Below are 17,375 nucleotides of genomic sequence, written 5' to 3'. Positions count from 1 at the left end.
CCCTCGCTCACGGCTGCGCTCTTTCTTCTCTGCAGACGGCTTCTACCTGCCCGCCCCGGGGGCTCCGGGCGCCCTGCACTCTCACACGCCCTCCTCCAGGACCCCAGGCGGCCACTCCTCGGGCGCCTCGACCAAAGGCTCTTCTCGCGAAGGTCCAGCCAAGGAGCGGGCGGGCCGCGGCGGGGAGCCGCCCCCACTGTTCGGCAAGAAGGACCCGCGGGCCCGCGAAGAGGCGGCGGGGCTGCGCGGCGTGGTCGACCTGACCCAAGAGGCGCGGGCAGAGGGCCGCCAGGACCGCGGGCCCCCGCGCCTCCCCGAGCGCCTGTCGCCCTTCCTGGCCGAGCCGGGGCCTCCGCGAGCGCCGGGCACGGCCACCACCGAGTCCAAGGGCAAGAACTTGCCGCCGCCGCCGGCGCTGAGCCTCTGCAACGGCACCGCGGACGTGGGGCTCCCCGCACTGGTGGCCGAGGCGGCGCGCGGCGCCAAGGAGGCGGCGCGCCAGGACGAGAGCGCCAGGCTGCGGCGCGCCGCCGAGGCCCTGCTGCCCGGGCCGTGCCCCTGCCCCTCGCCGCTCCCGCCCCCCCGCCCCGCCCCCCAGCCCGCCCCGCCCCCCCCCGCCTCCGGGGCCTTCGGCGCCTCCCAGCCCGGCCCCGCCGGCGTCTACACCATCTTCCCCGCGGCGGCCGCACGCGAGCCCGCCGCGAGCACCGTGTCGTGGCGCCCACCTTCGTGCCTTCCGTGGAGGCCTTCGACGAGCGCCCGGGCCCATCCAGATCGCGTCGCAGGCGCGCGACGCCCGGGCCCGGGAGCGCGAGGCAGGCAGGCCCGGCGTCCTGCAGGCCCCGCCCGGGTCCCCGCGGCCGCCCCCGGACCCGAGGGCCTCCGCGAGAAGAACTCGGTGATCCGCTCCCTCAAGCGGCCTCCGCCCGCCGAGGCCCCAGCGGCGCGGGCCGCGCGCGCCTCCCCGGACCTCCGGGCCTACCTCCCCGCCAAGGAGCTGCTCAAGCCCGAGGCCGAGCCTCGGCCGTGCGAGCGCGCCCCGCGGGCCTGCGCCCACCGCCTCCCAGCAGGCCGCCAAGCTCTTCAGCCTGGAGCCGGGGCGGCCGCCCGCGCCCGGCGGCCCTGAGCACAAGTGGAAGCCTTTCGAGCTGGGCAACTTCGCCACCACGCAGATGGCCGTGCTGGCCGCGCAGCACCACCACGCCAGCCGCGCCGAGGAGGAGGCCCGCCTCCAAGAAGGCCTACCTGGACCCCGGGGGCGCGCTGCCCCGCGCCGCGGCCACCTGCGCCAGGCCCGGCGCCGACATGCACCCGCGGCCCACGGGCCCGGCGAGGCCTCGGCCATGCAGAGCCTCATCAAGTACAGCGGCAGCTTCGCCCGCGAGGCCGTGGCCGTGCGGCCCGGCGGCTGCGGCAAGAAGAGCCCCTTTGGAGGCCTGGGCACCATGAAGCCCGAACCTGCTCCCACGGCGGCCCCCCGCGCCCAGGCCCGCCTCCCACACCCCGGGGGCCCTGCAGCCACCGGAGGCCGGCAGCTGAAGCGGGATCCAGAGAGACCCGAGAGCGCCAAGGCCTTCGGCCGAGAGGGCTCCGGTGCCCAGGGTGAGGCAGAGGTGCGACACCCGCCCGTGGGCATAGCCGTGGCCGTGGCGCGCAGAGGACAGTGGCGGCAGCGGTCGTCTGGGGCCTGGGCTGGCCGACCAGGAGCGGTCCCTGTCGCTGAGCAGCGTCAAAGGTGGGTCCTGGCCGGCACCCCTACCCCTCGCCTCGTCCTCCCGTGGCGGGCCCACCTCTGCTCTCCGTTTCCTCCTGTCTCATAGGCTCCCGTTCCCGTCTCCCGCCTTCCCCGTACTCCGTGTCCTCTATCCCACTTGTGGGCTGCGGCTGCTGCTATTTAAAGTTTATTGCTTTTTCCATTATGCACATAGAAAAATGTGTAAAACTCAGAAAAGGATGAAGAGCAAAAGGGACCATTATATTTTCTCACCACCTTGAGCGCTCTCAGATCTTTCCCCGGGTTCATTTGCTGGTGCGATCCGCAGAGCTCCCAGTGCCCCAGGATCTTGGCCTCCTGCGTCTTTCCCGTGTGGGTGGGCTCCTCTTGGTTTTGCAGACTTAATGAGTCTCGTTTCTGGCGGCCTTTGCTCTTCTGTCCAGAGCATGCACCCTGGTTCGGTGAGCCGTTCTCTCGGGGCATTTGAGTTTTCCTTTCTCGGGTGTTTTTGTAAGTTTAGGAAGTTGCATCGAATCTTTTCGTGCATTGTGTCTTCCTGATGTTTTGAGTCATTTTCTAAGAATAGATGCCTAGGAATAGATTAGCTTTAAGCTTTCAATTCTATGTCCTTGAGGGAGGTATTGTGCCTTACTTACCTAGTTCAGTGTCCCCAAAACCTCGCCTGGGGCCTGACGCATAGTAGGTGTTTGGTAACGAGTGGTGAATGTGACAGTGTGACAGATGGAAACTAGAATTCTGGAGTTTTTGTGGTCTCAACATGGAATGCCTTCGTGACTTCTAGGTAGTTAGAGATTTTTATGTGCTTATTTGACTGCTCAGAATGGTATTTTAATATCATTTAAAAAAATCGCTGGCCGTTCCTGTTGTGGCTCAGTGGGTTACGAACCTGAGTAGTAACCACGAAGATGTGGGTTCGATCCCTGGCCTTGCTCAGTGGGTTAAGGATCCGGTGTTGCCGTGAGCTGTGGTGTAGGTTGCAGACATGGCTTGGATCCTGCCTTGCTGGGGCTGTGGTGTAGGCCGGTGGCTGTAGCTCCCATGGAACCCCTAGCCTGGGCGTCGACGTGCCGCAGGGTGTGGCCTAAAAAGAAATAGGGAAAAAAATGGCTAAGTTTGGTCGGAGGACTGGTGCGTTTCCTTCTGCTACTAGTGAGGTGAATGTTTGAATGTTTTTCCAGATCTTGGTTAATGGGTTACATTTTCTTCTGTCCCTTGTGTATTTTGCTGTTGGGTTTCTTTCCGGGATTTTGGAGGGCTGATCTTCGTGGCCTTTTGGTCAGAACTCTGGACTCGGTCTGCCCAGGGCGAGCCCACCGTGGGTCAGGCACTGAGGCTGCCTGCTCCCCTAGGCCATGGCTCGTGTGTCATTGGCACGGGGTTGGCAGGCCGGGTAAGGGCCGTGGAAGCCTGTCCGCCACCCCTTGCTGGTGCCACTTCTCAACGTGTGGCCTGAGTTTCTTCCCTGTATCTCTGGCCCCACCCCCAGCTCGCTCCCAGGACTCACCAGCTGCAGGCTCAGGCTTGGCCCACATCTGGGCCCCCAAGAGACCTCCCCCTTCCCTGCACCTCCCAGACTTTCCTGCCCTGGGCTGCACAGGCATCTTGGGTCCCTACCCTCCCTGGGCCTGGCCCCGCCTCTGCCCACCCAAGCGGACTCCTCCCTGAGCTTCATCCTCCCTGTCCTGTCGCAGCTGCCTCCTAGACCTGCAGCCTCAGCCCTGCTCTCCCAGGTGAGCCCAGTAAGGCTCGAGGCCAGCCCCCATTCCCCGCCTAAATACGCCACAGCCGCAGAAGGACTTGATCCACCCCGAAGGCTCAGAACAAGGCGTGCTTAGGGAATGTTTGTTGAATGACCGCCCGATCCCATGGTTCTGTGTGGAGCTCCCCTGGAGCCTGGGAGGCCTGTCCTCTGAACCTCAGGAGCTTGCTCAAGGCCCTGCCTTAGTCTGGGACTGAACGTCTGGGCATTTGGCCCTTGGCTTGGAGGAGGTGGACAGGGTGTCTCTCTGGATCAGAGGTTTGGGGCTGTAGACCCTCTCGGAGGCAGGAGATCTTTTGGGGTCTCTCTTTGGAAGGATGTTCATGTGACATGATGGGGCATCCCTGTTGGGACTCATGGTCCCCAGAGCTCTTCCTTGTGCCCTGAGTACCTGCCCTTGCCCTAGGGACCTGTGTCCAAAGGGTGGGGGGGGTGTGTGTGTGTCTGTCATGGAATGTATGGGAGGGTGGTGGGGGAGAGTATGGGATGCTTTTGGGATGAGACCCTCAGTTTCTGGGCCCAGGCTGCCTCTCTCTTCGCTGGTGACAGTTGAAAAGTAGGTGATGGGCTTCTTACTCTCTTTTAAAAAAGAGTCCCCGTGGGGGTTCCTGGTGGTCTAGCGGGTTAAGGACCTGGTGTGATTGCCTCTGCGGCACAGCTTCGATCCCTGGCCTGGGAACTTCTGCGTGCCATGGGCATGGCCAAAAAAAAAAAAAAAAAAGTCCCCACAAGAAGTGGTGGTTTTCCTCCATCTGGGCACTTTTGAGGGAGGGGAGGAGTTGGGGTTCTGCCAGCGGAGTGGTGGTAGTCAGCCCCGCGCTCCTGCATCTTCTTGAGCTGTGCCTCTTGGTAGGTTCAAGTCCAGGCTCTGCTGCTGCTGCTTTTTTTTTTTTTTTTTTTTCCTTTTAAGGGCTGCATTCGCGGCATATAGAAGTTCCAGGCTAGGGGTCAAGTCAGAGCTACAGCTGCAGGCCTGCACCACAGCCACAGCCACTCAGGATCCAAGCTGTGTCTGTGATCTGCACCACAGCTCATGACAACGCCGGATTCCCCGACCCACGCAGCAAGGCCAGGGATCGAACCCACGTCCTCATGGATACTAGTTGGATTTGTTTCCGCTGTGCCATAACGGGAACTCCCAGACCCTGCTTCTTGCAGCCATGTGACCTTGAACCAGAGACTTAAGCTGCGGTGTCCACGTTTACTAAGTGGCGCTAGGGAGGGCTTCCTTTGTTCCTGATGTCACATGTGCCAACGGGCAGGTGGCAGGTGCTTCAGAAAGGAGACTGCCTTTTCCTGCTCAGGTCTGTGAGGACTTAGCTTCTGCCTTGAGCCTTAGATCCTTTTGGAGAGATGCCCCGAGGCAGGGTTTGGTTTGGCTTCAGGGGTCCTGACCTGGAGATGGGTGAAGGACAGGCATTATGCACACCTGTGAACCTGAGACCGTCATGCCCACAGACCAGCACCGTCCCAGCAGGGGCCTATGCGCAGGCAGCCCCGGGGAGCCCCGGCCGCTGTCCCCTCCCAGCAGCCCCTCGGAGGAGGATCCGTTATTCTCCCAGCTTTAAAGGCTGGAGAGTGGGGCCTGGGGAAGTGAAGTGACTTGCCTGGGATCCTCCAGTTAGAAGAAAGGGGCTGACCTTGAACCTGCCCCCAAGTCTCTGCCTCCCACCTTTTTATGCCTCCACCCCTTGGCGGTTTCCACTGGACCAGATCTTGAGGGAGGGGCTGTGATGGTGCCTCCCCGCTGGGCGGAGCTGGCGTAAGCGGGGGTGTTGGCCTCAGCCTCTAGGGAGCAGAGAGCTGCCTGGAGCTGCTGGCCGCTGTATCTGCTGAAACCTTCCGATGGAGGCTGGGAGGCGGTTGCCATGGGAACAGGGCCCGCGCTGCGCCTTGGCCATGATGGTTGGGGCTAGAGCCTGTTACCGAGGGGGGCCTGTCACTGCAGATGCTGATGGTGGTAGTGCTGCCGTTTCACCAGCCCTGTGCCAGCCCGCCCTGTGCCAGCCCTCTGCTGGGGGATGGGCACCCCCGCTGGTCAGGAAACCCACTCAGGCCCCGAGGCCAGCCTGACGCCTCCCTGTCCGTCAGTGGTGTGACCTGGCCTGGGCTGGTTGCTTGGCCTTCCTGTGACTCAGTTTCTCATCTGGGGTGGGGGGAGGCCTGGAACCCCCCCCGCCCCTCCCCTGGCTTGATGACTGCTGAACATGGTCAGCAGGTCCTGAGAGGGCCTAGGACCCTTCAGGGCACAGAAGCGGCTTCAAAATGTCAGCTGACTCCAGAGCTCATGTCTTGAGGGCTGAGGTGGAGGGGTCTGTGTGTCTGTGACCTCCAAGCAGGTGACCCTTTGCTTCCCGGAGGCACTGGTCCCCTGCCAGCCTGGAGCTCAGCGCAGAGAGGCCATGGGCGCTCTGGTTCGCTTGTCCAGAGGTGGCCGGAGGGAGGTTGGTGTTCCGGGCACCGTCGGATCATGTCTTGTCTTTGCTCAGAACTTTTCTGGCCTTTCTTTTCTTTCTTTCTTTTTTTTTTTTTGGTCTTTTTAGGGCTGCACCTGCAGCGTATGGAGGTTCCCAGGCTAGGGGTCTAGTCGGAGCTACCGCTGCTGGCCTACGCCACAGCCACAGTCACAGCCAGATCCGAGGCGCATCTGCGACCTGCGCCACAGCTCAGGGCAATGCGGGATCCTTAACCCACTGAGCGAGGCCAGGGATCAAACCTGCGTCCTCCTGGATACCAGTTAGAGTGGCTTCCGCTGAGCGACGACAGGAACTCCTGGTTTCTCGCTTTTTTTTTTTGAATTAAAATGATAGTGTCATTGGCTTCCCTTTTCACCTTCAACAGAATCCCAAGCACCTTCCCTTCCGTGGCCTACAGAGCCCTGTGGTCTGCACCCCACCTTTCACCTGTACCCACTCTCTCGCTTATTCCTGTCTCTGGCCACCGTGGCTGCCTGGATATTCTGTGGCACGCTCCTGCCCCGGGGCCTTTGCACCTGCTGTTTGTTTTCCCTGCATCGCTCACTCTTCCTCTAGATGTTTTCGTAAATTGACTCATTCCGCATGTATTTACTGAGACGCTTCATCTGTGTCAGGCATTGCGTCAGGGAGAGGTAGCCAGCCAGGAGTGGTGGAGGTGGATGGTGGACAGCCAGCAAGCCAGACAGCTGTGTGTTGTGCTCAGTGTTGTGAGGGAGACGAAGGAGGGAGCGTGATGGAGGAGAGGAGGTCAGGGAGGGCTTCCTGGAGGAGGTGTCGTGTGTGCTGCACTCTTACTGGGGAGGCTGAGTGGTGTGGTGGAAGGAACAGCGTGTGTGGCCCTGAGTGTGACTGGAGAGCAGGGAGGCTGGGACTGCCTTGGAGGGGACGGGATGGCTGGGTGGCGCAGGCCAGGCGGGGGCTTGGTTCCATGGGGCTGGCAGTCTGTAGGTGGGAACAGGTCAGTAAAGGGGGTGAGGGCGTGGGCGGCACGTGGCGTTTCTTCAGAGACCACCTGGTTTGGAGGGCGGGATCTAGGCTCTGGCCTGAGGGACCCTGGGCGTGGTGGGGGCTCCCAGACAGGTAGGTGGCCTGGGGTGGGAAGCCGCCGAGGGCCTACGTGGTGACAGGCAGGGCAGTGGAGAGAGGTCAGGCTAGAGGAGGGAGGTCTTAGGGGTAGGAGCCTGTCCTCCAGCCCAGGGGCCTGTCCCCCAGCCCACGGTGGCCTGTCCCCCACCCCACGGTGGCCTGTCCCTCAGCCCAGGGTGGCCTGTCCCCCAGCCCAGGGTGGCTCTGTGGGCCTGAGAAAGCTCGGGGTTTCTGTGGGCCTCAGAGCCCGTCCCCTGGGGGACACTGTTTCCCAGTCCAGCTGCAGGACTCGGGGAGGCCTGCCCCAAGTCCGGCTGCCCTTTTGGGCCTCACTCCTGGGCAGTGGTGGGGGGGGGAGCAGAGTCTCTTCCAGGCCTTTGAGAAGAGGGCGTGTGGGCTCAGGGTCCCTTGGCTTCGGGAACCACGTGGATGCTGGAGGGGGGCTCCCCGGCTGGGTCTCGGCCCGGGTCGGCACGGCCTTGCTCTCCCACTGCCAGCGTTCCTCCGGCTCCCTTCGCCTCCAGCCACGTGCGGGGACGGTCGTGGTGACTTGGCGCTGGCACATGCGGAGGATCTGCTGTTGCCGACCAGGGCCTGCGTGGGGTGACCCGGCAGGCAGGCTGGGATGCTCGCCGACCCTCTCTCCTGCCCCCCCCTGTCCCCCCGCCACTGGTTTTTGCAGCTCATGGGCTTCCCTGTCACATCTCCTCCGTGAGGCCAGGCTGTCTGGCCACCCCTCGCTTGCTTGGTCACCTGGCCCATCGGCACGTGGGCTTGCGCGGCTGCGTCCTTCCTCTGGGCACACCTGTCCCAAGTGCCGGCGGGTCCCCTCCTTCCTGAGGGGAAAGGAGAAGTGCTCGCGTTCCTGAGCCTCTCCGGGGGGGCTCTGTTCTCTGGGGGCTTCTGGTTTTGGGGGTGCAGGAAGGGAGAAACGAGGGAGATGGCTGCAGGCAGCGTCCCGGGGGGTTCCCACCCCAGGGGCCGGGGGTGTGGGGGCTGCCGGTGGACACTTGTCTCCAGCGAGTAGCAACCCATGAGGTCGGGGAGGGGGGGGAGCGGGGAGCGGCCTCCTCCCTGGGTGTCCCTCCCGAGACACGGGGCCGCTGACCCTGGTGAGTCCAGCCTCAGTGGGGTTCTCTTCTGAGAAAAGTTCCAGCTGCCTGCTGGGTGCCGAGTGGCCTCTGCTGCAGGTGACTGTGTCACCTGGGTCCCGGCCTGCCCAGGGCTGCCCTTGAGCACTGATTTCTGGCTCATGGTATCGAAAACCCCCAGGGAGAGGGGCTGGGTGGCATGGGACCACAGGGGGCCCTCGGCTCTGTGCCAGGCTGGGACTTGGGGACCTGCCTCTCTGCTCTGGGGAGGGCGGGGAGCTCACAGAAGACGCGGCTGGACCAGCCTTTGGGAGGGGCTGCCCACATCCTCCCTCGCCCCACGTGCACAGCGTCCTCTGGTTTTACTCTGCTGTCTTGATTTGGGAAAGATTGGCCACATGTCTGCAACAGACAGAACCACGACGGGCCTCGTGTGGCAGCTGAGTTCCTGTGCCCCGGGCCCGGCTGGGCTTCTGAGTGGCGACCGCGTTTTTGGCTTGTGGTTTCCTCTGCACCTTGACCCGCCCCGGAACCTGCCTTTGTGGCATCAGAGTAGTAACACAGCGTCTGTGGACGCCACTTGGTTCGTGCCGTGTTATTATTGCATGATCTGTTTCAGGATGTCTCACTGCCACACCCGTTACCGGTGCGAGTTACCGGTAAGGCTCTTCGGGGTGACAGAGGGATGTGTCTGGCCAGGGCGAGGGAGCCACTCAGCCGTGGAGGGGCTGGTCGGGGCCCCGAGCGGGCTCACTTGCCGCTTCCCACCCGCAGGGCACGGCCGAGCCGACGAGGACTGCGGCGATGAGCGGGCCAGGCACCGGGAGGAGCGGCTGATGGGGGCGCGGCTGGACCGGGACCAGGAGAAGCTGCTCAGGTGAGGGCCTGGGGTGAGCCCGGGGGGCTTGGGAGCCCCTGGGGCGAGGGTGGTGCCAAGATCGGTGAGTGTGGAACCCCTCCCAAGGAGGCCCCGAGGGCCTTTTCGGATCCTCGCCGGCCAGCCCTTCCCTCCTCTGGGTGTGGGGTGTCCAGCAGCAGCCCCTTGTCCACTGGTTTCTTGGGCGACACCCCTCCTGTCCCATCCGGGGCCATCGGGCTGTGCTGATTGATGCTTCTGTTTCCCTTCCAGAGAAAGTAAGGAGCTGGCCGACCTGGCCCGCCTGCACCCCACCAGCTGTGCTGCAAATGGCCTGAACCCCAACCTCATGGTGACTGGGGGCCCTGCGCTGGCGGGCTCAGGCCGCTGGTCCGCCGACCCTGCAGCCCACCTGGCCACTCACCCCTGGCTGCCCCGCTCGGGTAGCACCTCCATGTGGCTCGCTGGCCACCCCTACGGTGAGGGCGAGGTGGCATCTCCCTTGTCTGCGGGGAGGGAGGCCGGAGGGTGGCGGTGGAGCAGGGATTTTGCCAGAGGCCAGCACCGGTGGCTGCTGCAGGGACAGGACCCCGTCCCCTTGTCCCCTTGTCCCCAGGGTTCAGCCCCCCCCGTTGGGCTGGACAGGGTGGTTATTGATGGCACCATCTTCCCGGGGTTCCTCACCCGGCCTGTTTGTGGCAGGGCCTGGAAGGGGGTGGCTGTGGGCGTGGTTCATCGCCAGCCGGCCTGTCCCCTTCCTGCTCAGAGGCTCTGAGGTGGGGGACTGGGCAGTGGGTGGGGCTTGGGTCCCCAGCTCTGACTTGGGCCTGGGTCTCTCCTAGGCTTGGCTCCCCCGTCTCTGCACCAGGGCATGGCGCCTGCCTTTCCACCCGGCCTGGGGGGCTCCCTGCCGTCGGCCTACCAGTTCGTTAGGGACCCCCAGTCGGGCCAGCTGGTGGTCATTCCCAGCGACCACTTGCCTCACTTTGGTAAGTGGCGGCTCTGAGGTTGGGGCAGGGCTGCGATGGCCTCCCTCAGCCAGACAGCCCCGAGTGCCCTGGGCCTCCCATGGGGTGGGGGGTGTCCACCCACCAGAAAAGGGTGGGTGTGTCATGAAGCCACAGGGTTCGTGTTGTGGTCAGTTCCGACTCAGAGAGCCCATGTGGAGAACCGAAGCCGCCCTGGGGGGCCCTCTGCCTTGGTGCCCCCGTCCCTTAGGAAGCCACTTTGCTGACCACTGGGCCTAGTGGGAGAAGGCTCTGGACTTCCCATGTGGGCACACTCCCATTGTGTGGCCTCAGGGACATCCCCACGGGTGTTCACGGGACTCTGTTCCCTGGGCCTGGGATGTGGCTGCCCGGGGCAGAGGGAGAAGGATGGGCTTACTGGCCCATCCGGAGGCCCCCTGGGCCCAGCACCTGCACCGCGTGAGCGCACGTGCCTTCTCTGGCCCTTGGCGTCCCGGTCTGTAAGATGGGTGACGGGCATCCGGCAGGAGGTGCAGCCTCACTGTCTTCTCACCCCCAGCGGAGCTGATGGAGCGGGCCGCGGTGCCGCCCCTCTGGCCAGCCCTGTACCCGCCGGGCCGCAGCTCCCTGCACCACGCCCAGCAGCTGCAGCTCTTCTCCCAGCAGCATTTCCTGCGGCAGCAGGAATTCCTGTACCTGCAGCAGCAGGCGGCCCAGGCCCTGGAGCTGCAGAGGAGCGCCCAGCTGGTGGTAAGTCGGGGTGGCGGTGGTCACGGGAGGGCCATGGGGGCAGTGGAGACCCCTCACGGAGCCCCGTCTTGATGGCAAGGCAGAGGGGTCACGCTGCAGAGAGTCCAGTTCTGGTCCGTGGAGGAGAAAGACGAGAGAGGCTCATGGTCGCAGAGGGCCTCCTGGAGGAGGTGGTGTCTGCCCAGAGACCTCAAGAGGTCAGTCATGGAAGAGCTCTCTGGGCAGAGGGTACGGTGTGAGCGGGGCTGAGAGGTGGTCAGAGCCTGGCAGCAGGGATGCAAGGGGAAACCAGGCAGGAGAGGTGGCCCCGGGAACTGGGGACCTTTGCATGGAGCCGAAGGGATCCCAGTGGGTTCCTGCTGTTTCCTGAGCACAGCCCGGCCTGGCTGGACGTTCGATGGCCCTGGGCTTCCCTCTAGGGCCGGGGCTGGCCTCCGCCCACGTTGCCTGCCCCTGTAAGACAGGCGACAGTAGGGTCCCCCTGTTTGGGTGGACTCCCTAAAGCCTACAACCCTCCTGCCCCCTTGAAGGTGTTGCTGGACGTTTGCTCAGCCTTGTCCTTCCTTTCTTGTGTGGCAGCCACGCTGGAGGAATTGGCACAGTGACACATGTAGCCCGTGGGGCCCTGGGTTGGACTCTTAGTTCTACCACGCCTGGCTGTGTGCCCTTGGGCAAGTGACCTCCCCTCTCTGGGCTTCAGGTCTCCTCCTGAAAGGGCGATGCTCGTGATTCCCGAGTCCTCAGGTTGTTGGATGGGATTTAACCATCGGGCGAGAGACCGGGGCCCGGAGCCTTTCTTCCCAGTGTGTTTGTGTGCCGGCTCCCTGGCCCCCGTGAGCACCGGCTGGCCTTGAGCTGCTCCCTCCCATTTCCTCAGGTCCTCAGGGACAGGAAAAGGCTCCCCGGGGCCCCTTGAGGTGCTTTGAGGCCCAGGTGTGATGAGGCGGGAGCGTTGCCCGCAGGTCGTGAGCTCTCCGTGCAGGTGGCTATCCTAATGCCACGCGGGAGCCGGGCATAGGGCGTGTCCTCTGTCTTCAGGCGCCTGACACCTCCACCCGGCCCCCCTCGTCCTGGCTGTGAGGGTCTGGGGGGTGGGGCAGGGTCTGGACAGGAGGCCCCCCGGCCCCGTGCGCTGGCCTTCTATGCGGAATGCCGCGCTTGTGACGCGCCCCGGGATGGAATGTCCATCTCAGGCCGGAAGGGTGGGCGGCCTGCAGCCCTGGACCTGCCTGCGGTTGTCCGTGGGCTGGGGGCTCCCGGGACCAGGGCAGGTACTGTGTGGCAGATCCTGCCGCACTGACCCTGCCTGTCGGCCCCTCTGCAGCAGGAGCGGCTGAAGGCCCAGGAGCAGCGGGCGGAAATGGAGGAGAAAGTGAGCAAGCGGAGCCTGGAGGCCGCAGGCAAGGCTGGCCTGAGCACCACCGGCCCCGGGCTGCTGCCTCGGAAGCCGCCCAGCCTGGCCGCCGGCCCCGTGGGCACCTATGGCAAGGCCGTGAGCCCACCGCCATCGCCCCGCGCTTCCCCTGTGGCTGCCCTGAAGGCCAAGGTCATCCAGAAGCTGGAGGACGTGTCCAAGCCGCCCACCTACGCCTACCCCGCCACGCCCAGCTCCCACCCCACCAGCCCGCCGCCCGCCTCCCCGCCACCCACGCCCGGCATCCCCCGCAAGGAGGAGGCCCCCGAGAACGTCGTGGAGAAGAAGGACTTAGAACTGGAGAAGGAGGCCCCCAGCCCCTTCCAGGCCCTGTTCTCAGGTAGGGGCTGGTGACACCATCCGCAGCCATTCATTCACTCGCGCCTTTGCTCAGCCCGGCAGTGCTGCTCCACCGACCGCCTCCTGTGTACCTGGCCCCCTGCTGGGCTGCGGGTGAAGGCCTGGGCACGCCGGCGGCTGAATCTCTCTCCAGCCTTCCCTCAGTTGGGGTCAGGGAAGACAGGCCTGGTACCAGGACCTGCTTTAGAGGGACTTGTTCGGAGCATCCAACAAGACCTGTAGGATATTTATTGTATTTTTTGCCTTTTAGGGCCGTTCCCGCGGCACATGGAGGTTCCCAGGCTAGGGGTCGAATCGGAGCTGTAGCCACCGGCCTACGCCAGAGCCACAGCCACGTGGGATCCGAGCCGCGTCTGCAGCCTACACCACAGCTCATGGCAACGCCGGATCCTTAACCCACTGAGCAAGGCCAGGGATCAAACCCGCAACCTCATGGTTCCTAGTCAGATTCGTTAACCACTGCGCCACGACGGGAACTCCAATGCCAGATCCTTAACGGAGCGAGGCCAGGGATGGAACCCGCAACCTCATGGTTCCTAGTCAGATTCATTCCCGCTGCGCCACGACGGGAACTCCCAAGACCTGTAGGATATTGAGCGCCGTGCCTGGCTCCTGGCCGGTGCGAGGTCGTCACGCTGGTGCTACCAGTGCAGCATGGGTGGTACGCCCACTCCATTGCTGGGTGCACACACGTGCCCTCTTCCCCTGTCTTGCTTGGGGACGAGCAGCAGGTGGCCTTCATAGGGCCTCAGGCTTGTTTCTCCTGTGGGAGGACTCGAGTTCAAATTCTGAAATTTGGATTTCTGCCACCAGAAGGCTGTGTGTCGGCTTGGGCTTGTGACTGCCCCTCTCTGGGGAGGTTCATGGCTTGCAGATCTGGTCCCGCTGGGGGTGGGGTGCTCTGTGCGTCTGTGTGCCCTGGGCGGGTCCCTTGTTCTGCTCGGGGCTCGGCCTGGGACCCTGCAGAGAGTCAGCCACATACCATGCTGCTCTTGGGGAGGTTACAGCTGTGGTTTGGGGCAGAGTAAAAAAAACTGGGGGGAGTTCCCATCGTGGCTCAGTGGTTAACGAATCCGACTAGGAACCATGAGGTTGCGCGTTCGATCCCTGGCCTTGCTCAGTGGGTTGAGGATCTGGCGTCGCTGTGGCTGTGGTGTAGGCCGGTGGCTACAGCTCCGATTAGAGCCCTAGCCTGGGAACCTCCATATGCTGTAGGAGTGGCTCTAGAAATGGCAAAAAGACAAAAAAAAAGTGGGGGAGGGGAGCCAGTTATTATTACTGTCGTGTGGTGTTTTTTTTTGTGTGTGTGTGTTTTTTTTTGCACTTTTCAGAGCTGCACTTGCAGCATATGGAGGTTCCCAGCTTGGGGGTCCATTCTGAGCCACAGCTGCCAGCCTATGCCACAGCCACAGCAAAGCGGGATCTGAGCCGCATCTGCGACCTACACCACAGCTCACAGCAACGCCAGGTCCTTAACCCACCGAGCAAGATCAGGGATCAAACCGGCAACCTCCTAGTCGGATTTGTTTCCGCCATACCACAACAGGAACTCCAGTTACTGTTATTTTTTGAACAACCTGCATGCCCCAACTCCGCTTTAATGGATGGGGCTGGCCTGTTCTTGTGGGATTGGAGGCTGAAGACGGCACAGGCTGGGTGGGGACGATTTGAGATCTTATTAAGCCTCTGCCTCTGGTCCAGCTTTGTGCTGGGTGCTTGGGTAGGGACTAGAAAAAGCCACTGTGGTTTCTGCCTCTGAGATCCAAAGACCCGTGGGGACATGATGGTGCTGGATTTTTCACTTTGTGGCCCAGATGTGCAGAAAGCCCCGGGCTGCTTCAGATGCCCTCTGGAAGGGATCTCAGCCCTGCAGGTGGGCCGAGCAGAAAGGGTGGCTGGCGGATGGGTGTTGATGGGGACACACAATGTCAGATGGGGCCGGAGAAGAGTCCGCACTGACCCTCAGTGTCCTTGGCAGATATCCCACCCAGGTACCCGTTTCAAGCCCTGCCACCGCACTACGGGAGGCCCTACCCATTCCTGCTGCAGCCCACGGCGGCTGCCGACGCCGATGGCCTGGCCCCCGACGTGCCGCTTCCGGCTGATGGGCCCGAGCGCCTGGCGCTCTCACCTGAAGACAAGCCCATCCGCTTGTCCCCCTCCAAGATCCCGGAGCCACTGCGGGAGGTCCCGGACGAAGAGCCACTGGTGGAACGGGAGGTGAAGGCGGAGGTGGAGGACATGGACGAAGGCCCCGCAGAACTGCCCTCCCTCGAGTCACCACTGGCGCTGCCCCCCGAGGAGGCCCTGGCGGCCCCGAGCCCCACAGGGGGCCTGCTGGAGGCCCAGGCGCTGAGTGCTGGCAGCCAGGGGCCTGCGGAGCCCTCCGGGTGCCCGGACTTTGCTGAGGGGGCTGAGGCGCGCGTCGATTCTCCGGGCCGGACAGAATCCTGCGCAGCCACCCCCGACCTGGAGGGGCGGCTGACGCCGGAGCCGCTGGTCGAGGCCAAGGAGGAGCCGGTGGAGGTGCCTGTCGACGTGCCCATGGCTGTGCCCTTGGCGGAGCCAGTGCCCGAGGAAGACCTGGCCCAGGCGGCCCCTAGTGAGCCCCGGCCCAGCCTGGACCTGCCGGACTGTGATGCGCCCGCCGGGGAGGGAGAGCGCCTGAGCCTGGAGGCCAGGGAGGCCACGCCTGTGCCTGGCAGCGCCTGCTTCCTGGAGGAGGTGGGCTCCGACCAGTTCCTGCCCAGCCCAGAGGACCCACTGGCCGGCATGAATGCCCTGGCGGCCGCAGCGGAGCTCCCCCAGGCCAGGCCTCTGCCCTCCCCGGGCCCTGGAGGCCAGGCCCTGGAGAAGCTGGAGGCAGCACAGAGCCTGGTCCTGGAGCAGAGCTTCCTGCATGGGATCACCCTGCTGAGCGAGATCGCCGAGCTGGAGCTGGAGAAGAGGAGCCAGGAGGTGGCAGGTGAGCCACGCTGCGTGGGGGTTTCTGTGGGTTGCTTTTCCTTTTTTAATAGGATTTTTAAAGTTTTGCAATCTTTAGGATATAGTTTATTCATGCTGACTTTAAAGAAATTGTGCTGGGAGTTCCCGTCATGGCTCAGTGGTTAACGAATCCGACTAGGAACCATGAGGTTGCGGGTTCCACCCCTGGCCTCGCTCAGTGGGTTAAGGATCCGGCGTTAGCATGAGGTGTGGTGTGGGTCAAAGACACAACTCGGATCTGGCGTTGCTGTGGCTGTGATGTAGGCCGGTGGCTACAGCTCCGATCGGACCCCTAGCCTGGGAACCTCCATGTGCCGTGGGGACAGCCCTAAAAAGGACAAGAGTCAAAAAAAAAAAAAAAATTTGTGTTAAGAGAGGGAGTTCAGGGTGAGGAAGGCGGTGTAAACAAACCTTGTTACTTCTTCGCTGGTCATCTACCCCCAGCTCCAAACCCTTTGTTTTGTCAATTCGACACAAATTTATTGTTTCTTTGCCTACAGGGCATGGAAGCTAACTGCTTTGGCCATTTCTTTGTGTCTCTTATTTTGGGGGCTACTATGTATGTATAAAAATATTAAATTTGTTTTTTTTCTGTTAAAAAGAGTAAAAATCGTGGTAAAACACACATATCACAGCTTAACCATTTTTAACTGTATAGTGCAATAGTGTGAGTCCTGTTGTCATACAGCCAGTCTGTGGGTTTCTTAGTGGTGAAATTTCTCCCCTGTCAGTGGTGAGCTTTCCAGTAGCGGGATGCTTTGGGTTGTGAGGGACTGAAACTCTCATTAACTGGCTTAGAAAAAGACAGGGGAAATGTATTAACTTGTGGAGCTGATGTATGTCAGTAATGGAATGTTTCAGGTAGGGCTGGATCCAGGTGTTCAAACCAAGTCATCAGAAGTTTCTTTTCCCTCTTCCCTGCCCCCACTCCTTCTTTCACTTTCTCTTGGTTTCGTGGAAGGCAAGCCCCACTGTCTTTATGATTCACGCTCATTGGCTGACTGGTGTTCATGCTTTTTGCAGAAGCAAACCCTTTGGCCCAGGAGATGGGGTAGACCAGGCCTTGATGGGGGCCAGTCACCTCCAGGATGTAGGGATGGGCGGCCCTCAAAAGGAATGGAGTGCCTTCAGCGGAAGGGGCAGTGGATTCTGGGCTGGCACAAAACCCCTGACGTTCAGCATAGAAAATCGAGGTGCTCCAAGAACCGCGTGCAGAGGCCGTGGGTCAGGCAGAGCCTCGCCAGCCCACGATCGGCTCAGAGGTGGTAACGGAGGAGGAGGGGCCCAGCCCAGCTGTCAGGGAGATAATAACAGCATTGCCAGATGTTTGGGTCCATCTTCTCTAACTTTTTCTACACACGCAAATCAGCTTGTGAACAGTGCTCTGTGACCTGCCTTCTTCACGTAGTGGGTCCTTTATTAAACCCTTTCCAAAGCCGCGTGTCTTCAAACCATTTTTAGGGACTGCCGCCCAGTTTTGTGCCCAGTGGAGGCCCCAGCCTTCAGGGACCCAGTCCTAGACTGTCAGGCATTTTAATTTGCTTTCTATTCTTTTCCTTTCCTCCTCCTTTTTTTTTTTTTTTGCTCTTGTACATAACGTGATGGTTACTCTTGAAGAAAAATCTTTGTCCACACCCCTGTTTTCCCAGGGATTTATTCCCAGGGGTGGAATTGCTCTGTCAGAACAAGGCCATTTGTTTCAAGCCTTTTTCATCATCACGGTCAAGTGTCCCCCTTCCAAGAGGCTTGGACAAGCGACGCCCACTCCCCTGCTGGCATCTGTTTTTTTGTTGTTGCTGTTCTGAAGCGCGTTGTTTCTTTGCTCTCATTTGAATGGCTCAGTACAAAAAAAAGTTTGTCCCCCCCCCAAAAAAAAATGAAAACCCTCTTGCTC

The 17,375-nt window shown here is 62.1% G+C and overlaps 1 protein-coding gene across 1 annotated transcript in view; it reads left to right on the top strand.

Moving 5' to 3' along the window:
• Positions 1 to 17,375, top strand: part of TNRC18 (trinucleotide repeat containing 18) — a 94,463-nt gene that overhangs the window by 26,376 nt on the left and 50,712 nt on the right. The window contains 14 exon segments of the mRNA XM_047779464.1: positions 34 to 695; positions 698 to 766; positions 769 to 861; positions 864 to 1,035; positions 1,037 to 1,225; positions 1,227 to 1,309; positions 1,312 to 1,654; positions 1,656 to 1,735; positions 8,923 to 9,025; positions 9,278 to 9,483; positions 9,847 to 9,993; positions 10,532 to 10,722; positions 12,047 to 12,476; positions 14,475 to 15,461. Coding sequence (XP_047635420.1) covers positions 34 to 695; positions 698 to 766; positions 769 to 861; positions 864 to 1,035; positions 1,037 to 1,225; positions 1,227 to 1,309; positions 1,312 to 1,654; positions 1,656 to 1,735; positions 8,923 to 9,025; positions 9,278 to 9,483; positions 9,847 to 9,993; positions 10,532 to 10,722; positions 12,047 to 12,476; positions 14,475 to 15,461 — 3,755 coding nt within the window.

The sequence above is a fragment of the Phacochoerus africanus genome, chromosome 5 (assembly GCF_016906955.1).
Source record: "Phacochoerus africanus isolate WHEZ1 chromosome 5, ROS_Pafr_v1, whole genome shotgun sequence".
NCBI lineage: Eukaryota > Metazoa > Chordata > Mammalia > Artiodactyla > Suidae > Phacochoerus > Phacochoerus africanus.
The sequence above is the reverse complement of the archived record's forward strand: the minus strand, read 5'-3'. Positions and strand labels throughout refer to the sequence as shown.